The sequence below is a fragment of the Neopsephotus bourkii genome, unplaced genomic scaffold (genome assembly GCF_033783945.1).
Source record: "Neopsephotus bourkii isolate Nb327-2 ecotype Australia unplaced genomic scaffold, CSIRO-AGI_Nbou_v1 NB_962, whole genome shotgun sequence".
Classification (NCBI taxonomy): domain Eukaryota; kingdom Metazoa; phylum Chordata; class Aves; order Psittaciformes; family Psittacidae; genus Neopsephotus; species Neopsephotus bourkii.
This window is the reverse complement of record NW_026901456.1, coordinates 6,913,587-6,936,517: the sequence shown is the minus strand read 5'-3', so window position 1 is coordinate 6,936,517 and position 22,931 is coordinate 6,913,587. Positions and strand designations below refer to the sequence as shown.

Genomic DNA, 22,931 nt, shown 5'->3' with positions numbered 1-22,931 from the left:
ACTGTTTCTAAGTTATTTTTTGCCAAATAGATCCCAGTATGGCAACTTTTCCCTGAATACTCTCTGAACACAAAGGTTCTCACCCTGGGCCTTGGGACTAGGACTTAAGCTGCCAGCAGCCAGAGGGGATTGTCCTACACTGTCCCAGGAACTCAGGGACAGGCTGGTCTCAGAGATACACAGATTGTGTCAGAAGACTCCTGAGGACAGCAAGTTATGTGCTTGATGGTCTATGCCTTTGAGGAACATTGGAGCCTGCTGCTCTATGTGTCAGATCCGCCAGTTAGTCCAATGTTAGGGGACAATAAGGAGCATTCTGCTAGATAATAAAAATAAAAACATCCTGGGCCTAAACGTCCTTAAGGCTGAGAAAGGTACATGGCATCAAACATGTGCCTTATTCTTGGAATGGACATTTCATCTGTAATTTTATAAGGGAAAGTCTCCCACAGAGAATTATTTAGTAGGACTGTTTTCAATGCACCTAAAAGATCCTGCCCTAAATTTAGTTTGAACTCTCTCTCAGTATGTGAAATAAAAGTAATTTCAATCTTACCAGAGCTTAGATCTGGAAACCTTTTATCTGCTCCCAGACCTTCTCTGGCTAAAATTATGATACAAGACATTGCACCCTTCTTAATAAAATCTGTAAATCTGAGATATTTTTAACTGATGCCAGGCCCTCTACACTGTTACTACCAAAAGGCCATAGCACACCATTAGTTCCTTTTTCTTCTTTCATTTCTTTTGCATTAGGGGAAACTTTTCTTTGTAAGGTCAATGGTGCAGCGTGTTCTGCTGCTGATGTGGAAAGGCAGATTGTGACTTCCTGTGACTTCGCTGTTGGTGTGCAGCTAGAAACATCTGGCTGAAATGCCTTTAGCAGGCTTGAAATCTCCAATGTGGCAAAATAAAAGTGACCCAGGGAGTGAAGCAGTCAGCCTGGATGAAATTAGTTGATGCTTTGATTTCACGTGATGTTTGATACTGATTTTAGACACCAGAGGTCAGACACTGCTGCTGATCAGCTTGGGAAATGGGAACAGCTCTAGCAAATAATAGGAAATGAGCTTTCAGTGTGATCATATTTATGGGTTTTGTCTAGCACCTTTTTCCCCCATTAGCCTTCAGAAAAAAAACAAACCTCCTCTTCTTGAAGTTCCTCCTGACAGAAAAATAAGCTGAGTAGAAATGTCCATTTTTTAAGAATTCATTGGGGTTTTGTCCCCTACTTTTTCCATTTACAGTTTGTAATAAGCTGATTGTCCTCTTCCCCTGAAGACTTAATTTACTAAATCATTAAAAATTTAAGTAGGCCATCAAATTCTCTTCCTCACTGAGTTCAAAGTACAGTTTTGAAAGCTACTTCATTTTTTAGCAACGAGGAGAGGTGGTGGTGTGTGACAAATTCTCTCTCTTTCTACACTGCAAATGCATATGAGAAACCTTTAGCTGAGACAATGAATGTGCTCCCCACACAAGGCTGACACGCAATGAAGCACGTTGGCTGACCTTTGACAAAACTGGCCAGCAGAAGACATAGCCCCTTCCTAGGGAAAGCTTCCTGCAATTGGGAATTTGATCTAGTATGGCTGCTGTTTGCTGAGTGTCAGGCAGAGGTTGCTTCTGGGGTTTCCTGTGACACAGGAGGATGCAAGTTTCTTACTCTTGTCAGTTTCTTTTGTGAAAATGCATTTTTATGCACAGAAAGCTGATTGTATATCACAGAAAACTACTCAGTGCAGCAGTGCTGTCCTTCCATCTCTCCTTTGCCAGAGACATTGGCGTTCAGAGCAAGGGGAGGCTGCAGCATGGAAGCAGCGGGAACTAGCTGCAGGGAGGAAAGAGAAATAGCACTGAAGTCCTTTGCCAGCCTCACTGTAAGATCCTGCCTGAATCCAGATTTTCCTCCTCTTTTTAATCAATCTGGACACCAAGATTCCTGGCAATTGGCATGAGAGAGGTTGATGTACAGATACATCCATCTGACAAAGCTTTATTCTAAAATGAATAAGCATAAATCCGATCAAGTGCATGTTCAGTGCTCTTTGGAGCAGAGCTCTTCTTGGGCTCATTCAGCTGATGAGAATGGGTGTCCAGTTCACCACCTGGGTGCTATGATGGAAAATTGCCCTTAATGACTCCTTAATGCATTTTTTCTATTGTCAAAGATCTCCAATTTTATCTTTTCTGACTAACAAAATAGTAGTGTTCCACTTGTGAAACTGGCAGAATTTGATAGAAATGGTGTGACTTCTGACTAAATGAGGGGTGGACAGTATATGTGAATGCATTTTGGCAAACATATGTCTAAATCGTAGGTAGAATATCTATTTGAACAAAGGCAGTACTGACAGCAGTCAGGAGTTTACTTTGCTTTTCATAAATGTAACAGTCAGTAGGATAGTCATGTGAAGTGCAGAATTAAATATGTGTTATGGAACAAGGTTCAGTTTTGTGATATATGGGTGATATCGCTCTTAAATGCGCCACACTCTGTACATTTGCCTCCCTGCTGTTCAGCACTGTGAAGAAAAATGGTGATAATCTCTCTGCTTATGAAAAGGGGAATGAGAAAGTTCCTGGAGCTCCTCCCTATTATCTGGCACATCTAAATCTGTTTCCCAGACCAGTCGTATCAGTATAATTGCCTTCTCTGCGTTAGTATTTCATTTGCCCTGTCAAGAATACAAAGCGTTCTCCTCCACATGAAAGCAGCATGCTATTTCCGTGTCTTTGAAAGCCTTGCGAGCTGGAGAATGAGGCCATCTTTGATGTTAAATTTGCCGAATCTGCTCCCTGGAAGGCTGCAAAGTTGGCGAGAAGCAGTCCCCTCAGCTTCTCTGTGCTCAACCCTGATTGTTCTCTGGCTTCTTACTGCTATTTTATCCCTGGTGACTGTGAAGAAGAGGAGACTACGGTAGTGTACAACAGCAGTGAGAGAAAATACCTTAAGTTAGCATAGAAAGACTGGGGTCTTTCCTATCTGAGATAAGGCAGGCACTGCATTCCCTACCACAACTTCTTCAGATTCTCATGGGACCCATGTTTAGTAATAAATCTTTCATTTAATGCTGAGCTAACTCATAATAACCCTGTTTAGGACCAGAGTATGAGTTTGAACAATGACTTTATCCTCTGGACAGAGGCCAGTGGTGGTCTGAAAGGCATCAGATAACAGCAGGATTCTTGCTAAGGAAATATAAACACTCCCCCAAGCAGTCATTTCCATATGCACAAAATAGCAAACAAGGACACTGTACCAAAATGAGGAGTAACAAATGAAGATTCAGAATAATTTTGATACCCCTGCCTGATCCCAACTCCTCTGCAATGTGGTGGGGGACTCTTGAATTAGAAATTTAACTATGTGGCTTCCTGACTTTCTTTCTAGACCCTCTTTCTTCTGGTCTGTATACCACACAGTAATACATCCATGCAATGGCAAGTAGTGTTTTCCACTTATATACATTGACTAGAAAATGCTAGATGAATTCTGAGTTTTTCCATCAACAGCTGACAGACATGACCAATTACCATCAGAACCTGTCCCTATAGATCACACCCTAATTTAACAATAAATTACTTTAACCTCATACATATATTTGCAGTGATTTCCAGAAAACATTACTGACTGTAAAGCAGCCCTCCCATGGGTTAGATAATTACCCTGCAGAGCTAGCTTTCACTCTTCAGCAGAGGGAGCAAATAGCATTTCTAATGAGCTGGGTATAGATAACAAGTTGAATGCTGTCAAGCATCAATATTTACTCTACGTTGGGTAGAACTGCTAACTGAATTAGCCCCCTTTCAATGAGGGGCTAGGTTCACATGCAATTACAATCATGACATTCTCACTTGATGCCTTATCAGTTGTCTTAACACACTATAAATAGAAAATGTATATTCAGAAGAGTTGCACTGAGTGTTGCCTGTCTGTTTTCTTACATCTTCCAATAGTACCTGTACAGATACAAAATTGAAGATTTTCTGATATGCTTTTTGCAACCTGAATTGGCTAGACACAAAGCTAAGCAAATTTATACCCCAGGTTGTCTGGCTTCTCTTTATAGGCAAAGTTTTGTGCCACTATAATATCTACTTGCTTAAATGAAGTAGAACAAATAGTAAATCAGCTTGCTGGACAAGGGTTTTTCCATCTATATTGCACAATAACTGTTTTCTGTAAAAGCAAAGAACCCTGATCAAGTATTGCAGTGGTAATTTTACCAGAAATTCTAACATTTTGGTTGTTCAGCTGGAAATTAGACAAAAATATTAGATTCTTCATGAACCAAAAGTTCTGTAGATAACGGAGTCCATGAAAATGTTTTATTTTGTCTTTATACCACATATAGCAATTTCCAAGGCAACTATCTATTTTATTAATTTAACATGAATATTCACCACATGCAATATTAAAATATATTTAAAATTACTTATTTTTATTGTTTAAAAATATTTTTAAATAATGACAAAAGGTGGGTTTTTTTCCCAGGAAACTTTACAACAGCCTGTTCTGATGTTAAATGTCACGCTTGGCATTTTGTTTAAGTATAAGCTTATGTGCAACATGATATTTTTGTTTTCACATTAATATAACAGTGTTTCCAAAGTTGAAGAACATTGTACAGTGTAATGTGAGTTTGAAAAATAACATTATCATGAAATTAAAGCCTTTCTCAAAATTCAAGAATGCAAAGATAGATGGTTGCAATTATGTACCAGGATTTTATCAATTTCCTGACTAAAGATTTTTGCACATGGTTTTAAAGAAGAGTTTTGCGATTTCTTTTCTATTCTCTGACAGTTTTTGATAGCTTATATAGATAGCTGCTGTAATTAGAGAAATAATGGTCACACACTATAGCACCAGAGAGAGGTTTGAGCTGCTGAAGGGAAGGTTGGGGATATGGGTACTGTGTGGCTGTTTTGTCTGCTCACATGTTCCACCAGTAGCTAGACCTGGGTCATGTCAGGCAGTGCTAATGGCATGGAGCTGCATCTCATTTACTCCTTACTTCATTAAATTCATATATCTACTGTGCATGTCCATTAAACTGGCTCACATATGTATTATTTATAAAGTGAATAATAATTTGCCATGGGTTATGTCCTCAAAACTGAAAATTTGTAATAATATGTTGTCTGGCAATTTCACTGGCCACAGCCAACATATTTTCATGCGTGCAGGGTGGGGGTGATACTTCACAAAAGTTTAACCATCGGTGGCAGCTTGTGCTTTGGGGACCTCTGAAGCAGAGCCTCTCTCCTCTTAGGGATGGGGGGACAGCCCTCCAAACCCTGTCCCCTGGTGTGGGCAGCATAGAAGATGCTTTCTAACACACAGTGTCCATCTCAGGCCATCGAGGTGCAGTTACCAAAGTGGCACGCTCCACTTTTCCTTTTTACTCCTCCCTTACACTAAGGTGACCAAGTGCCTGCCATGGGCCATTCTAACACATCTTGGTTTTCCAGTTCCAGGTCCTCCCGCGGGTGTTAAAGCAGCTGCGGCTTCAGCCTCCACCGTCTTCGTCTCTTGGCTCCCTCCCCTCAAGCTGAACGGCATCATTCGGAAATACACTGTCTTCTGTTCACACCCCTACCCCACAGTAAGTCCCACAGGGTGACCACAGACTGGCAGCACTTACTTGCACAGCTGAAATGGTGTGGTTGCAGATACTCAGTGCTTGATGTTCTCCTTGCCACTTCTTTTCACGCTAAGCAAGGGTGAAGGGGGATCCTGGAGCTATGGAGATGACTGAAAGTTGATTTTGGTTTTTTCTCACCTATCAAAATTTTGCACTAAAACCCATGAGCTCTGACTTACAAGTCATTTCAAAACTCACAATTGAAGCTGAGGATCTTTTAAAGTTTTTTATTTTAGAATAAAAAAGGAAATATTTTTTAGAACGTACTAAGTTACCTTTTACAGGACCAGCTGAGGGCAAGAGCCCTGTTGTAGCTGGAAGCATGTATTTTTATAGCCAAATATTTATGTGTCTGAGTTCCTGCATTTTTGGCTTGAGTATTCATGTGTGAAAGAACATAATGGCTTACGAACAAATATATTTGCTGCTGAATAAGCTTATTTATGCCTGGAGTATTTGCCCACTCTAGGTCTACATGCTCTTACTTTCTGAGAAAGTGAAAAGAGAAAAATTGAACTGAATATCAGGGATCTTTTTCACTCTCTGAGTCGCAAAGGAATCCAGCTATCTTTAAACAGAAAGGCCAATTAATCTTTGTAAATACCCATGCATATTTATTTTAATGTGCATTGAAAAAATGTACTTATTTAGTTTTTATCCAAGGTTTTTGTTTCATTTTTATCCAGGACTTCCCCTCAAAGTTAGCATTGCAGTTTGCAAAATGCGATCTTAATTAAACAGACAACGAAAGTATTGTTCTGGAAGTAGAAGGAGTTTGACAGGGAAATTTCTCAAAGTGCCTCAGGCTTCTTTTCAAAGATTGCTGAGAGAGAGGACGGCCTGAGGGTATGTCTGAATGGGACACAGCCTCACACAACCCACTCTTCCAGCAAGTGAACTAATTCTGGAGGTACTCAAGGGGAAACAAGGCAAAATGCGCAAGTCCATTGATGGCTATGGCTAAACCGATACATCCTACATAAGCAGGATTTATGAGTCAAATCCAGAGCTAAGGACTGGAAATCTTTACCTCATTTATGTCTGGGGACTGCTGTCTTCTAACTCCATTAAAAATTGCAAAACCAAACTACCTTGAACATACCGATCAAATGTAAAATAGCCAGTGTCTTTACCATCATGATTCATACATTTCTGTGGCACACACTGAGTTAAAGAGGTTGGAGTTTACAGAACTGGACCTTGCTGTCAGGACTCTGGTCCGAATGGGCACCAGGCACTTCTCGGGGGGTTGGAGAGAACACCAGGTGGTGCTGCTGTCTTTCGCTAGTCACCATACACAAAGCTGCAGTGTTTCTTCCTGAGGCTTTGTTAATAATTGTAAGTTTACATCACTAGGAAAAAAGATAATCTGCAGCTATTTTGTTTTTTCTTTAATGTGCAGTTCTCTCATGTGCAATTTTTTTTTTTTTTTTTAATACTGCATGTTGTATAGTTACCTTTTGGAGTACCTCAGTGATGGGCAATGACAATGACAAAATGACAATGCCTTTGCTGGTCTTGGCCTGTACGGAATTTAACAGCAGTTTTTTTGTGGTGTTTATGATGTGGGGGTATCACTGGATACCTTAACCCAACACAGATCCTCTTGGAGGTCTTTTCTGTTAGTTGTTAATGTGTACATGGATAGTTGTCCTGTTGGTACCTGTGCACATGAAGGTGTGGATGTGTCTGTGTGCATATAAATATGTAAATACACATATGGGTATCTGTCTGTATGTACAATGCGTCCTATAAGTATCAGTCCCTTTACCACTTCTCTGTAGCGTTTCGCCGATCAGCATGAGTTGTGGCTTATAGAGCAGGTCTTCCATATCGGTTCCATGTGGTGAGCAAAGCAGTGATAGCACTCAGTAGTCAGTTTCCACAAGTGGGCACACTTGAATAAGTGCAAGTTGTCAGGACACATTTATAGATACATAGAACTCACTCCCCCAACATTTTGTCTAACAAAATGCTTTGTTATTTTTTAATCTTCAAAGGATAGTAAAATAAAAAGTTATTTTATTCAGAACTAGGTTTGTAGTGAAAGAAACCTGCTGCAGAGGTACTTAAATGATGACACTCCTGTGCAGATAGGGTTTATATATCCCAAGGAAGTTCTTGTATGAGTCAATCTTGCAAAGACAAGTAGTTGGCAAAGAAAGAGGTCTTTCTAGGCTGAGGAGAGAAATTAACAGAAGACCTGTTTCTTTACCATCACTTCTGCCACCGTAAATGCTGTAGGTAAAAGTATATAGCCATACAAACTCCCTGAATAGGCTTCTTCCTTCGGTCAAAGCTTTGGTCGCAAAATAACTTTGCTAAGTTTACTATTTAAGCAGAGAGGCAGACTCGCTTTTTAAGTATCAGTGAGAAGAAGGACAGTGGTAGAGGTAAACTTACGGGAAGTCCAAACTGTCTGCAGATTGCGTTTTACAAGTAGTATGTTTTTACTGATAATGAGTCAATGCAGCACACTTTGAACGCTTAGGCTAATGAGTCAGCCCTTTACACAAAAACACTGCTTTGGTGTTTAAGTCACCAACAGGAAAACAATTAACTCGGTAATATTCTGCGCATTCTTATTATAAAACACAACCCTCATATGACCCTGATATAAGATGAAGATTTGCTACCTTTTGTAGAGTTCAGTTTGCTTCGCAATGGCAGAAACCCTTAAAACTTCTGCTGCCCCTGTACGGAAAAATGCAGACATTTCCTGTTTAAGTATTTTGAGTCCTAAGAACAGTACATTGCCTGGGGTGTTTCAAATCACAAATATGTGTGAAAAATATAATTTATTCTCCAGATAAAAAAAAAAACAACAACAACCAAAAAACCCCCAAACCACAAAACAGAATAACAGGAGGTATTTCATAGTGCAAATGATTCAGTCACCCCCAGGTATCTGGCAGTGACATGTGTCTGAAAGAATCTTTGAAAACTGTCATCTGCAGTCCTGGACTTCTCCAAAGGATTTAGAAAGACACAAAAGCTGAAAGCCCAGCAAAGTTTCATCTTGGCCTGGAAATATTTTGGTTAAATACTTGGGTTTGTAAAATGGGGAATATGTAGTATTGGTGGAGAAGAAGGAAATTATCTTATATTGGGCCAAAACACAATCAATTTACTTGAAAATATAACTGATATTGAAAACTGCTGTTTCAGACAGATGGTCACTGATCTTTTTGTATGCTTATTTTATTGTGAGAAACATACTCTTAGGCCTGTTAGACTTCTATATTTGTGGGGTTTTGCTTTTGGTTTAAACCTACTAAAAGTAAAAAAAATTTAAAAAAAATGGTTTCATATGCTGTCAAATTAAACAGGCATATGATGTCTGTACAAGACACCGTTCCCATGTATATTCTGTCTGCTTAGTCCTGTGACAGGATAACCACCAGCAGCAGCAGTAGCAGCAGTAGTGACTAGACTGTTCATCTGTTTCTCACATCTTTCTGCACCTTTTTCTGTCAATCTGTAGAGCACCATACTGAGAGAAAAACTGCAGTCAGATTCCCCAGTGAGGGTGTATTAGATTGTTGGCGTTTTTTGGCCTGCACAAAAAGTGACATGAATCAGACTCTCCAGGTTTCCTTCCTCTCTTTCACAAATTCATATGCTGCAGCCTCCCAACTCTACTACAGAGTTTTCAAGAGGTCCCTGTAGGAAACACTCCAAATACCTTGTTTTCTTACGTGTTTGAGATATATTCTCCAGTGCAAACACATGTGAAATCTTCCAGTGGAGGATATTCTTTTCAATGTAATGAGATCCTTTCATTAAAGAAAAGAAGCTAAATGTCTGGAAGCAGCTGGATGAATCTTCTTCCTAAAGATTACCTTCTCTTTGTTTATTCTAGGGAAAGTATATGTGGTTATCTTAAACCAGATGATATGCACCTTAAACTAGATAATATGAAAGTATATACAAATATCTTAAACTAGATCTTTAAAAAAACAGAATTAGCTGACATAATCCTAAGCATCCAGGTATTTTTCACACAATTCTTTCAGGCAGACCAAAGTCTTTGTCTTGATTTTGGATGAGATCTAGTTCAAATGTGAAGCAGCTTTTCTTCATATTTTGACTCCAGTTTAAAGACTTGAATAAAAGGCATGAGAATAGGGCAAGAGCAATTATAAGCCAGAAATGATTCATTGTTACACACTGTAGAGGCTTCAGTGATTAAAGGGGTGCTGAAAGTCTCTTTTAAAGAGGGGAGAGGTAGCTGGCAGAAGTTTAGTAAGTTACTGTTGAATGTAAGCTTTTTTAGAGCTACAATCTGTAAGGTTTAATTTAAAGTACATGCTCATTAATTTGTGTACTACAAGCAGTATTTGTCACTATGTCTATACAGTACTTTTTCCAACATGATATGTTTATTAGATTTTGTTCTTTATATAGCATAGAACTAGTATATAATTTGGGGGTTATTTTAAAAATTATTTTGAATGATATTTAAAATATGTCTTTTCTTAATATAACACATGTACTGTTTATGCTTTTCATAGTCATTTCACAACTTTGTTACCAGCTCCCAAACACAGTACATTCATTATTCTGATTGCTTTGTCAACTTTACTTTTTTTGCCTATCTTATTTTTGTCACAGAGCAGATCTCAGGAAGGAATTAATTAAATTAATTCTGATCATGTGCTGTTTTGTTTAATTTTCAAAAGGTTTCCTTGAAAAGCTGTACTAAAACAAATTTTATGCTGATTTTTTCATAAAATCTGGTTTTGTCTCACTATCTGGGCTCATATACAGGTATATCAATGTAGTCTAAGAATAAGTCCTCTATGTCAGTTTCAGTATGTTTCACAAGGTTTTAATTCATCTCATTCCCTTCTGTATCGTATAGGCGACAAAGTGCTTGGGACCAGGTGGTGTCATACAATTTGAGTTGACTGAAATGCTCTGAACAAACCTGGTGGCTTCCTGGGGTCACCAAAAGAGGCAGTAGAACCTCTGGCAGCACAGAAGGTGGTCTCCTGACCTTACTGTAGTTGGTCACCAGCCTGTGACACCACATGTTCTTTCCCTGATCATGAGCCCCAGAAGGCCAAGGGACTTTCTGTGGGTTGCTGCACAGGGGCAAGCAGGTGGTGTGCCAGCTACCAGGGAGCACAATCCTTGACTATGTGGGCTACCTGGAATTCCAGGCAATGGGCTGTCTTCTGAGCATAATTCCCAGAAATGTGTTTGCAAGATTTTCCTGCAGGTGGGAAGGCAGGCAAGTGCCTCTGTTTTTTCCATTTCCGTCTTGTATTTTCTAACGTTTCAGTTCTACATTTAAGAAAAGAAAAAAGAAAAGAAAAAGGAAACTGCATTGTATTTTGTGCGCAGCTTCTGTTTACAACAGTTATCTTCAACAATGCTGAGTGAGAAATGAGATGCCATGTTTCAAAACATAAGCCAAAATAGCAATACTTGAACAGAAGCCATTATGATCAAAGTGGTAACCAGAGTCTTACTGAAAACTGTGGTGCAGGATTGGTGGTTATTTGCAGCTCTGACAGCTTGTCCATCTATGAAAGGAAGTGTGGCAAAAGCCAGCGATCCTGGAGAAAGGTAGTAGTCCATGACCTCACCCAGAGTTTGACATCTTTAGGGAGTTCATATCAGTGATCTGTCTACTCTGTTCAGGGATGCAGAACCTGATGTTCATTCTCTATAAATGCAGTAATATTTTGATTTCATATTAACCCAATTTGCTTCCAAGTAAAAGCAATTTGTTGTAGTGCTCATTACTGTGTCTTCACCTAATTTCCAGGAGCAACAAAGGCCTGAAGTAGAGCAGGGAAGACAGCTCTCTGATAGTGTCTGTGGAAAAAGATGGCGATCTCTGTGTTTTGACCTTGTAAAACTAAAAGCTTGCTTTAATTTCTGATGAAACTCAGTGCTCATTGTGGGCCTCATCTGCACTGTTGATTAAACAAAGACCAAAGAGCATCATGTGGCCCCAAGTGTATGTGTTTTTAACTGATGGCTGTCTACAATGCTTAGCACTAGCTCATCTAAAGCAGATTTGTTTTGAAGACCACTTTCTAGAGTACTGCAAAACTGAGCTAGAGATCAAGTTAAAAAGTGGTGTGGATCATTGGTGTTCAGTGCTTTACACGATCCCTGGCTCTCTCCCATTTAGCAATGGAGATGAGCCGAGAGGATGAATGTTTATTGAGAGAAACCTTGCTAGACAAACATGGTTTCAGTTAGGAAGCTCAAGCTAAATACAAACTTGATTGCTGTTCTGTGAGAGGCTATGAAACCAGTGGTTCGATGTTGTGGGCAGAAGGGAGCAGCATAAGTATCTCTCCTGAGTCCACTTTTGTTCAGTGGTTCCATTAGCATCCTGGAAAATGAAATAGCAAGAGTGCCTATTAAATTTGCAGGAGATATAAGGCTGGGAGGGATTGCAAGTACACTGGAGACAGAACTAGAATTCAGACAGATCTTGATGAACTGGGAAATTGTTTTGGAAAATGTTAGATAAAGGTTAACTTGGATAAGTGCGGAAAAATGGGTACTATGAATAACCAACTACAAAAGTACTGGGTAGAGAGCAATTGGCTAGACTCTTCAGAAGAGGATTTTGAGGTTATTTGGCATCTCAAGATGAAAATTAGCTAACTTTATCATCCTGTTGTGAAAAGCCAAATGCCATACCCTGGGACTGTTGAATACAGGTTTGGAAATTGTATTTGAGAAGGCTATGGACCACCGTTAGAGAGTCTGAAGGATAACAGCAGATATTATTAAAGAAACAGACAAGATGTGGTTTCTAGACAGTGTTGAAAGCGTCATGGTTATTAAATTGTAAAAAGATAAGGGTACAGGTGAGGAAAGGAATCACAAAAATTCATGCAGATTCAAGACTGGTTTAAAGATGAAGGTAATAATATATTCTCGATTTTCCTAATAGAGTGGGAAATAGTCCATAGGTTTAAACAGCAGCAGAAAACTCAAGCTAGATTTCAAGACTTCCAATAGTAAGATTGGTAAAACAGTGGACTAGGTCTTGCAGCCTAGGGAGTAGCAAAATCTCCATTCATTGTAAATCTTCAAAGTCATGTTGGACAATTGCGCAGAAGTAGTTGAACATGGTTTAAAGAAGAATAGACTTGAGTGAGCTCTCAGGGTCCTTCCAGCCCTGTTATGATGCTGTGGCCATATTCTATACTCAAATTCATAGTGAAGACATACATGCCACTCTAGGTAGTGTATATATATATGTATGTATTTTTAATTTTTAAGATGACGCACCCAGTATACAGGTAGCCAACTTCTAAACACTCTTACTTCACATGCCACAAATCTGAGTTGTTTCTTGCTTTTCACTCTTGTCCTTAAAGTCTCCACGTGGCTTTCCCAAGTTTCCTGCAACATGCAGATAAAGATCTTCAGTTCGCCTATCTTATATCAGAAGTTTGTAGATGCAGTTGTAGGCAAGGTGCAGGCTTGCTTTTGACTGAATAATCTTCCAGTCCACAGTAAATGCTACCTGTTATCTTACTTCCCTGCTTGGAAAACTCCCTGACTGCTTGGAAACCTGTTATATTTTTCTTCTAAGGTGCCCTTTTGAAGTTTTCCTAGGCTAGGTTAAAAATTACAGCAAACAAAGAAACCAAAAAGCAGCCAAAGGGGTAAGAGTTTATTCACATTACCTGTCTAATTGCTTTATAAAGGAATTAGAAGCACCAGGAGATGGCATACTGCTTCAAAGCATACAAAGCAATGTACACCAATAGAGCTGAAGTTGCATAAGGGGAAAATGATGCTCCCTTAAGTGGCTGTTCCTCAGCATCTCTTGCTGTCTCCTGTTTGAGAAGCAGACTGACTGCACCCTCAGAAAGGACTTCTTCAATTTCATTTTATTTTTCACTTGCTGTCTTTTTAGAGATTTGGCCCTGTCTATGCTTCCTAGACAGTGAGCTAAACACAGAAGAAAAAATTAACCCATCATCTGTATGCTGAATAAAAAAAACTGAACCAAACCAACACAAAATAAAAACCCAGATAGACAGAAGAAAAAGAGTCCCTTGAGCAAGCATGTTACTGCTTTTGTTATAGAACAGCAGTATATGTTTTATACCAGCACATGCAAAGATCAACATATGACAAAGTGACATTCCTCTATAATATTTCTAATTTCAATTGCTTAATCTTCTCTTTGCTGACAAAGCTCTCTTTTTTATTCTTGTGTAATGAAAGTCTCTGACATGTTAGTCTAATTGAAATGACATGCAAAAGTTAAAAGTAAAATCAGTTCTTTGTCACTAGAGCATTCTCAAGTGTTTAAAAGGTAATGTTAGCTGAGGAAAAGATGTATGTTAATCAGTTAGAAACCAAAATCTTTTGCTATAGCAGTTTGTTTTAAGAAAATGAGGTTTTAATTTATTAATATTGAAGATACGTTTACCAGATTCAATTAACAAATTAATTCCATGAATAATTGAATTTCTATTTGTAATAACTACAGATGCAAATGTGTGAATAATGCTGGTTCTTTGTGGGTGAAAGAAAAGAACAGAAGACAAGGCATTTTAAAAGAGAAGCTGATTTTGTGATTATTCCATCTTTGGAGTTCCAGGGAGAGAGAAATCTTCTGTTTTGAGACAATATTGCCTGTTCTTCTAGTTGATCACATTGCAACTAGAGGAATTTGGAGGGTTGGGGATTTTTTTTTCCAGTTTTGTCTTTAACTTTAGTCATCAGAGCAGGAGCACTCAATGCTAACACTGTAGCTTCAAGGTTGAGACTTTCCTTCTGTGCTTAGCTGCTCACCTTATCTCAAACACAAAATGTCAAACCAGGTATCTCTGAGCTGTATTTAACAACTGCATACAGGGTGTATGTCTGCCCAACTGTCCCAGTCTGCCACAGCAGAGGGGAGAGAACAGCAAGGTATTTCAAGCAGGAGGTCTGCAGTATCAAAAGTAGCTTCCAAAGGCAGCCGTATGTCCCTTTCATAAAACATGGGCATCGCAAAAAAAGCCAGTGGGGATTCTAGCAAGGACTGATGCTTGCTGGAATGAAAGTTGAGCAATGAGGATATCTGTAATTTTAGCTTTTCCTAAATGCTGTATCCATGTCCCATGTTAATAGGTAGTATAGAAGCAGCTTGTGCTAGATAGATGCATTAATGAGTGGATTCTAAGTGCCAGAGACAGCCTAGACTGTTTGACTTTCGAATTAACCTTAGGAAATGCTGCCTCATGAATATTAAAATTCAGCCTCTTGTGCCATGATCAATACATTAATTTTTATGTATGACCTCACAAAGATCCAGCCTGTCAAGCTATGGTCATTTGTCCAATATTCTTGTATAAATGTCAAGACAGATGGCTCTCAAAGCCTACTGTAATATTTCACATAATAATAGAAGTATCTGACTGCTCTGACCTCTTCATATCAGAAGTAGAAACCAAAGCAACCACTTGCTAAATGAGGCAAACTGACTTGGCATTTTGACAGGAGCAATAAGACTGGCTGGAAAGCATGTCAAGGTCCCTAGCTGGGCTTGTGTTGAGCCTAGATAACTGTTACCTGGAAGAAATCAGTCTCTCCAGAAGATCAGGAGAACTGGCTACCCTGGATTTGGAGAAGGCTGAGGTTCTTAATGACTTCTTTGCCTCAGTCTTCACTGGCAAAAGCTCTGACTGCACCACCCAAGACTTGGAAGTCAGATGCAGGGACTGTGAGAATGAAGACCTTGGCCCCACTGTAGGAGAGGATCTGGTTCGAGACCATCTTAAAAACCTAAATGTACACAAGTCCATGGGACCTGAGGAAATCCATCTATGAGTCCTGAAGGAGCTGGCAAATGAAGTTGCTAACCCACTGTCCATCATATTTGAAAAATCATGGCAGTCAGGTGAAGTTCCTGACAACTGAAAAAAGGGAAATATAACCCCCATTTTCAAGAAGGGGAAAGTGGATGATCCATGGAACTACAGACCAGTCAGTCTCACCTCTATGCTGGCAAAATCTTGGAGCAGATTCTCCTGGAAGGCATGCTAAGGCACATGAAAATCAACAAGGTGCTTGGTGACAGCCAGCATGGCTTCACTAAGGGGAAATCCTACCTGACCAATTTGGTGGCCTTCTATGATGGGGCTGCGGAACTGATGGACAGGGGTAGAGCAGTTGATGTCATCTACCTGGATTTGTGTAAAGTGTTCGATACTGTCCCACATGACATCCTTGTCTCTAAATTGGAGAGACATCAATTTGATGGATGGACCACTCGGTGAATAATAAAGAACTGGCTGGATGGCCGCACACAAAGAGTTGTGGTCAATGGCTCAACGTCCAGCTGGAGACCAGTAACGAGTGGTGTCCCTCAGGGATCGGTGCTGGGACTGATCTTGTTCAACATCTTTGTCGCTGACATGGACAGTGGGATTGAGTGTGCCCTCAGCAAGTTTGCCAATGACACCAAGCTGTGTGGTTCGGTTGATACGCTGGAGGGAAGGAATGCCATCCAGAGGGACCCAGACAAGCTTGTGAGGTGGGCTGATGCCAACCTCATGAAGTTCAACCATGACAAGTGCAAGGTCCTACACCTGGGTAGGAACAATCCCAGGCACAGCTACAGGTTGGGCAGAGAAGAGATTCAGAGCAGCCCTGCGGAGAAGGACTTGGGGGTTCTGGTCGATGAGAAAATGAACATGAGCCAGCTTCAGGGTGTGCTTACAGCCCAAAAAGCAGCCGTATCCTGGGCTGCATTAGAAGGAGTGTGACCAGCAGGTCCAAAGAGGTGATCCTGCCCCTCTGCTCTCATGAGACCTCACTTGGAGTATTGCATGCAGTTCTGGTGTCCTCAACATAAAAAGGACATGGAACTGTTGGAACAAGTCCAGAGGACGGCCACGAGGATGATCAGGGGATTGGAGCACCTCCTGTATGAAGATAGGCTGAGAAAGTTGGGGCTGTTCAGCCTCGAGAAGAGATGACCTCATAGCAGCCTTCCAGTATCTGAAGGGGGCCTACAGGGATGCTGGGGAGGGACTCTTCATTAGGGACTGTAGTGATAGGACAAGGGGTAATGGGTTCAAACTTAAACAGTGGAAGTTTAGATTGGATATAAGGAAGAAGTTCTTTCCTGTGAGGGTGGTGAGGCACTGGAATAGGTTGCCCAGGGAGGTTGTGACTGCTCCATCCCTGGCAGTGTTCAAGGCCAGGCTTGATGAAGCCTTGGGTGGCATGGTTTAGTGTGAGGTGTCCCTGCCCATGGCAGGAATGTTGGAACTTGATGATCTTAAGGGCCTTTCCAACCCTAACAATTCTATGATTCACATTTCTATGATTCTATGATTTAGTCTCCACAGAGAAAACAGAATGTATTGTCATAGAAGCAAAGAGAAGCACACATTTGTGTAAAAGCCAGGGAGGTAATTATTTTAGTTAACAAGAACATTCACTTAAGATGCCTTCAGCACAGTCAACTATACCTGGACTAGTTATATGGACACTTCTACAGTTGGTGAGGAAGCACAGCTATGTTGAGACCACAGTTCATCCCACTGCAATGTATATGGTTCAAAAAGGCCAGAAGAACCTTGCCTTAGAAGTTACCTGTTTTTTCATATGGTCTCTGATGGGAGTCAAGGTGGCTGGCTTAGGTGCAGCTGTCTTCAGTCTAGATTTAAATAATGAGAAAAGATGAACTCCCCTTTTTTCCTATAGGAGATGCCAGCTTAAGAATAGAGAAATGCAGTGACCCAGTCAGTAGCTGAAACTGGCTACCAGTTCGCATTGGAGAGATGTTTAATGGTATCTCAGAAACATCCCTTATTTATCTGTAATTCACTTGGAAGGACTACATATTCCAATGCTTTCAGGTCAACCTGCCTTTGAAATGATAATGAAATTAAATTAGCCTTTACCACCAGCAGATATTTGTATATCAAAGAGATTCCTTACACAATTTCTGTCAGTCTGTATCAAGCTTAGATTACAGTGATGCATTATTTTTAATGCTGATTCCTAGTAAAATATTTTTAGCCCAGTGTTAGTTAGCCATTACCATACACAGTATTACACAGGGAAGTGGGTATTATTCATTCTAATGGTTCATTACCCCTCTATTTTTAAGTACAAGAATCACAAAGCCCATGACAGAAATAAAACTGGCTATATTGAGCATTGTAATACCTTTCAGGGCTGGCGATGTTTCCCTTCTCCTCCACCAAGGAGACAGGCTTTCTGTGGAGGATGTGCTGAGGTGCCCACATAGCCCACATCCCCTGGAGGAATCTATATATTCCTCTGCACCTTTCCTCATACAAGTCAATTCAAGCAGACTGCAAAGCATCTTACTGATAAGCGAGTACTGCATAGCAGCACCTGATCAGCTTCACTGCAGCCCATGGCCAAGGTTCTTGAATGACAGTGCAAGAATAGACTGAATTGACGTTTCTTCCAGCACTTGTCCTTCCCTACTAATGCAGCTAAATATCTGAGGTGACCTTCTGCTGGGAATCATTGAATGGAAGTAATTTTGTCATTAAACAAAACTAGACTCGGAGGAAGTTTGGACAGTCTTATTACAGAGCAGAGGTTTATTTCTTCATTTACTCTATTACTGAAGGAGTAAGCCACACAACCTAGAGGTAAGGAACACCAGCACTACAGTTCTAGGTGACCAAATATGTATCTTGAGTAGTAAACTCTAGATTTCATAGCAGATGCAGGGCTGAATCCTCTGTTGGGAAAGTTCTGTGTAAAAAAAATTGGCTTTGCAGAACTATTGGTGGCAAAAACCAGGCAAGCATGTTCACTTAAATAGTTTATACAACCCTGTAAATTTAACAGACACATAAAATTCCTGATCTAGAAAAAACAATTTGTAAACAAGATATAGGCCCAAATTCACTGAATATAAATTGATTGCAACAAGTTATTGTGTCTGGTCTGTTTACTGCTATCTGCCATCTGTTTGGAGCAACAGATACTCTTTCAAAGTACCCTGAAGTAACAGGCTTTGTGTCGCTCAGCTTAGCAGAGTTTCATCAAATGATGTTTATTTTAGTCTGGAAACGTTTATCTCTCCCACCACAGGTAATCAGCGAGTTTGAAGCCTCTCCCGACTCATTTTCCTACAGAATCCCCAACCTGAGCCGGAATCGCCAGTACAGTGTCTGGGTGGTAGCAGTGACTGCTGCAGGAAGAGGTAACAGCAGCGAGATTATCACTGTGGAACCTCTAGCTAAAGGTAAGGTGGCAGGGCTTTTTAAAGCAATCCAGACCTTTACAATGCTAATTACTGTTATAATCAGCATGTGGCTTCTTTATGCCTCGTTGCTTACTGGAAGAGGGATTTGTTGGTAATAACTTCAGTTCTTTCCAAAAGTTAGGTGACAACTCTCAGCTAATTGCCCAAGCTTTTGCTGTAGTCAGCAGAGAATGATGTGCTCCTCTGGGGGGTAATTCATCCCACCTACCTTAGAGGAAATAAATTGCTTTTTGGAGTAATTTTTATCTTCTTTTGTGGGTTACAGAGGGTTTTCAGCTGATCCCTCTCCCTTTCTTTTTTTTTTTCTTGTCATACAAGATAACTTCTTTATTATTCTTCTCCTTACTAATATCTCTTGTGTACTTCACAAGTACCAGCTTCTGTATAAAATTGTCTGATTAACATATCTAAACTCTGAACAATTGTTCTCAGCCTGCATTAGCTTTGAAGTTTGCTGCTTCTATTTTAGATGTGAAGAAGGGGTAACGTGTCTCAAATCTTGCATATTTTTTTCCAGCTGTATTAGTTGTTCTATTAAAAGATATTGCTTGGGCCTATTATTTCTGCCTTACCAATACTGTGAGATTTGATGCTTACAACACTACAGCATCTCAGCTTGGACTTAGAGACCAAATATTTTAGACAGCAAAGTCTTATCAGTACTCAATCTCTACATGGAGTCTTCAGGCTGAATATATTTTTTTTCTCCACTCAAATTTGTAACCTCATAGCATGTGCCAGTATGAACATTGTATTGCACAGATCCCTAGAGTCGCAAAATCCGATGCATTTGATTGACTATGTAGTTTTACAAGCCTGCTAATTCTGGCTAATGATGTAGTAATGTAAAATAATGTCTAGTGTTTCATGATAACAGATACTTTCAAACAAAGCTTTGCAAAAGTTTAGATAAATGCCACCAACCTGAAAGCACTTTCTGCATGGAAGAGCATATACCATTACCATGGGAAAGCTTGCTGTTCCTACCTTTCTCTGTGGTAGATAACCAGTTTGATACTGGTAGATAAATCAGGTTTATTGTCATGAATGGCAGTGATGGTGTTTGAAGGGCAGTATTTCAACACATGGCAGAGCTTCCCAGAACATGGAAGTTGTAGACAGGGCTCTTCAGGCTTGTGGCTGGAACTTTCATGGTTTTGTCCCTTCTCTAGGCTAAAGTTTTTACCATAGGAGATAGATACATTTCAGCCTTCCTGTGAGAAGCTTGTAATAGCTACTATGTTACTACTGTAGATCACAATGGAAGATTCATTAGTAAGTGTGGGGAGAGTCTAGCAAGGCAAAGAAGCCTAGGTTGGAACAAGCAGAGTTATGCTTCGTCCCCATACTATTGCTTGCATGTTTTTTTCTGTCAGCTGAGAAAAGTCACCTTCACTTTCTGATTTGTTCTGGCATTATTTGTACAGTCCTTCAGAAGATCCTTTCTCTTAGTAGCTACACAGTGTTAGCAGAGTGACATGAAGAATGTCTGAAAATTACCTGAAAAACCTGCAGCTTTTCCACTGTGGGATTTCTTGTAGGATCACTGCATACTACATCATGAGCATCAGTGAGACTTAAGTTGAGATCTTAGAAGGTGAATGAGGAGTGTAAAGGACATCTATGAAGGAAGATTGCAAAAAAACACCACAGGGAAACAGGGCAAAGGTTTCAGTGTGCTCCTCCTTTTAGACCAAATGTTACATGTGTGTAATAAATTTCTGGTTACGAAAAAAAAAAGGCATAAAAATAGGTGCTTGAATGTCCTGGGTTTAGCAGTAGCAGTCATTTTTTCTCCTACTTAGTGGCTGGTGCAGCATTGTGTTTTGACTTTCAGCCTGGGAACAGAGCTGATAACACTGATGTTTACTCTGATCAAGGACTTTGTGAGTCTCCTGCTCTGCCAGGGAGGAGGGGAGGCCGGGATGAAGCAGGGACAGGACACCCGACCCAAACTAGCCAAAGGGGTATTCCATACCACAGCACATCATGCCCGGGGAGGTAATGGGGAGTTACCCGGAAGGGTACTCTCGTCTCGGTCAGGCTCGGTTCGGCGGCTGGTATTGTATTCTCTTCCCTTGTTATTTCTCTTATCATTATTGGTATAGCAGTAGTGATTTGTGTTATACCTTAGTTACCGGACTGTTCTTATCTCAACCCGTAGGAGTTACATTCTTTTGATTCTCCTCCCCATCCCTCCAGGAGGAGGCGGGGGGGGGGGAGAAGGAAAGAAAAAGGTGGGGGGGGAGTAGAAACTATGTGGCTGACTGGGTTTAAACCACAACAAAGAGCAAAACCAATTAAATAGCATGTTGCAATACTAATAGATTGAGGATGTAAGCAAATCCAGGAGTGTGCAAGAACCCCTGCATATAATGCACTAGAAGTTCTCTTTCTTCATGTCTTACACATTTAAAAAGGAGGGAGGTGTTCAGACAAGATGAACGCAGAGCAATGCAGAGTCTGCAGACACCAAGATTTGTAACCTCTAGTTATGAGGAAATGTAGTATATCGTTGCTCTCTGCTTGCCAAAATTAGAAAGAGATTGACCCACATGTACTTCTGGTAAGCTGAACAAGCTTACCAGAAACCAGAATTAATTCTGCTCCTCCAAACCCTCTGTATTTAATATATTCCATGATGACAAATAAGTGAACTTAATAATAGCTTGTATGAAAAAACAGGAGCAATTTTAAGGAAAAAAATCATAATTATTTACTTCAATATAGAGAAGCCAATGTGAACAGGACTTTATTTTGCAGGAAAATAGGATGTATCCAGTCAATGTTAGAGATAGTAGTGGCTCCCCAATATAAAGTCTTCATTAGATTATGCTCAGGACAAGCCTCTCTTACATGCACTTGGGACTGAAAAAGTGATAATCCATTTTTGAAGGTCATGATGAACACTAGGGATACTGATAGATAGCAATTTTATGACCTTTGGATGTAGCCAAGCTAGAAATTATTATGTCATGGACAAGATTACCTGTGTGAATGCATCTCTGGGCCTTTTGGAGAGCTGAGAGAAAGTGATGATCAGTGATAAGGGCAGTAGATGCACAATGAAGAAAAGTGGGCAGAGCTAGCCTTGAACACCTTTCTCAACCCCCAGTATATCTGAAGCAAATAACACATTGCAGAGTTAGAAGCAGTTATGTCCTGATTTTACCACAACTCCCCAGTGCAAGTACATCCTATGGGCCATTATTGTGAAACTGTTTGCTTCCTTTTTTCCTCCACTTATTTCACAGTAACTGTCCAAGTAATGATGCCATCATGACAGCTAATGAGAGTTAACTTTGAATTGAATTATGTCAACTTAATTATAACCCCTTTAATAACTCCTTTGAGAACAATGAGAATGTCTAGATAGGGTTTTGATGTGAAAGGGATAGTACAATTTAACTGAAAGCTTAATTCAAGCTAACATTTCTTTCTTTAGTGTCTCCATTTCTCAGAACAGATTGTCATTCTCCGTAATTAACTGACAAAAATAAGCAAAAAACCCCCAACAAACAGAAAACAATCACAGCAATGAAAGTTCACTCTTCACATAAGCAGGCTATGCCCTTACACCTCAAATTACACTTCGTTTCTGACTTGAAAGTTGTGAATTTAGCCCATCAAATATATCTAGAAGACAGCAAACCTTGGTTTCACCTTGTTCTTCATATTTCCTGACCACAGCTGATAGGGAAGAGCATTTGTCAGCAATATGACAATAACTTATCTACATTCATGGCAATCTCAACCTCTGAGGAGAACTCTGACTTTAACATTTTATTTCCCCTCTTCTTGCACACCACCAAAGCATTAATGTTGAACAGATTTGCTACCTAGTCTATGTGGTTTTGTGTGTTTAATGTTTTTAAACAACATGTAGGACGCACATGTACACCCCCCCTGTTGGCCTGTTTTGTCATCCTAGAATACACAGGACATTCTTCTTTGAGAAAATAAATGGAAGAAAATCCTGACCCAGGATATTCACTGGTGGCCCTTGTGTTATTTTGTATTAAGATGATCTGCAGTGAACT

General features: G+C 40.1%; 1 protein-coding gene across 2 annotated transcripts in view; it reads left to right on the top strand.

Moving 5' to 3' along the window:
* DSCAM (DS cell adhesion molecule) overlaps window positions 1–22,931 on the top strand; it is a 459,270-nt gene that overhangs the window by 379,008 nt on the left and 57,331 nt on the right. For both annotated transcript variants that reach the window (XM_061359220.1, XM_061359221.1), the window contains exons 20-21: window positions 5,479–5,612; window positions 18,717–18,870. In XM_061359220.1, the coding sequence (XP_061215204.1) occupies window positions 5,479–5,612; window positions 18,717–18,870 (288 nt within the window). The remainder of the gene's footprint in view (window positions 1–5,478; window positions 5,613–18,716; window positions 18,871–22,931) is intronic.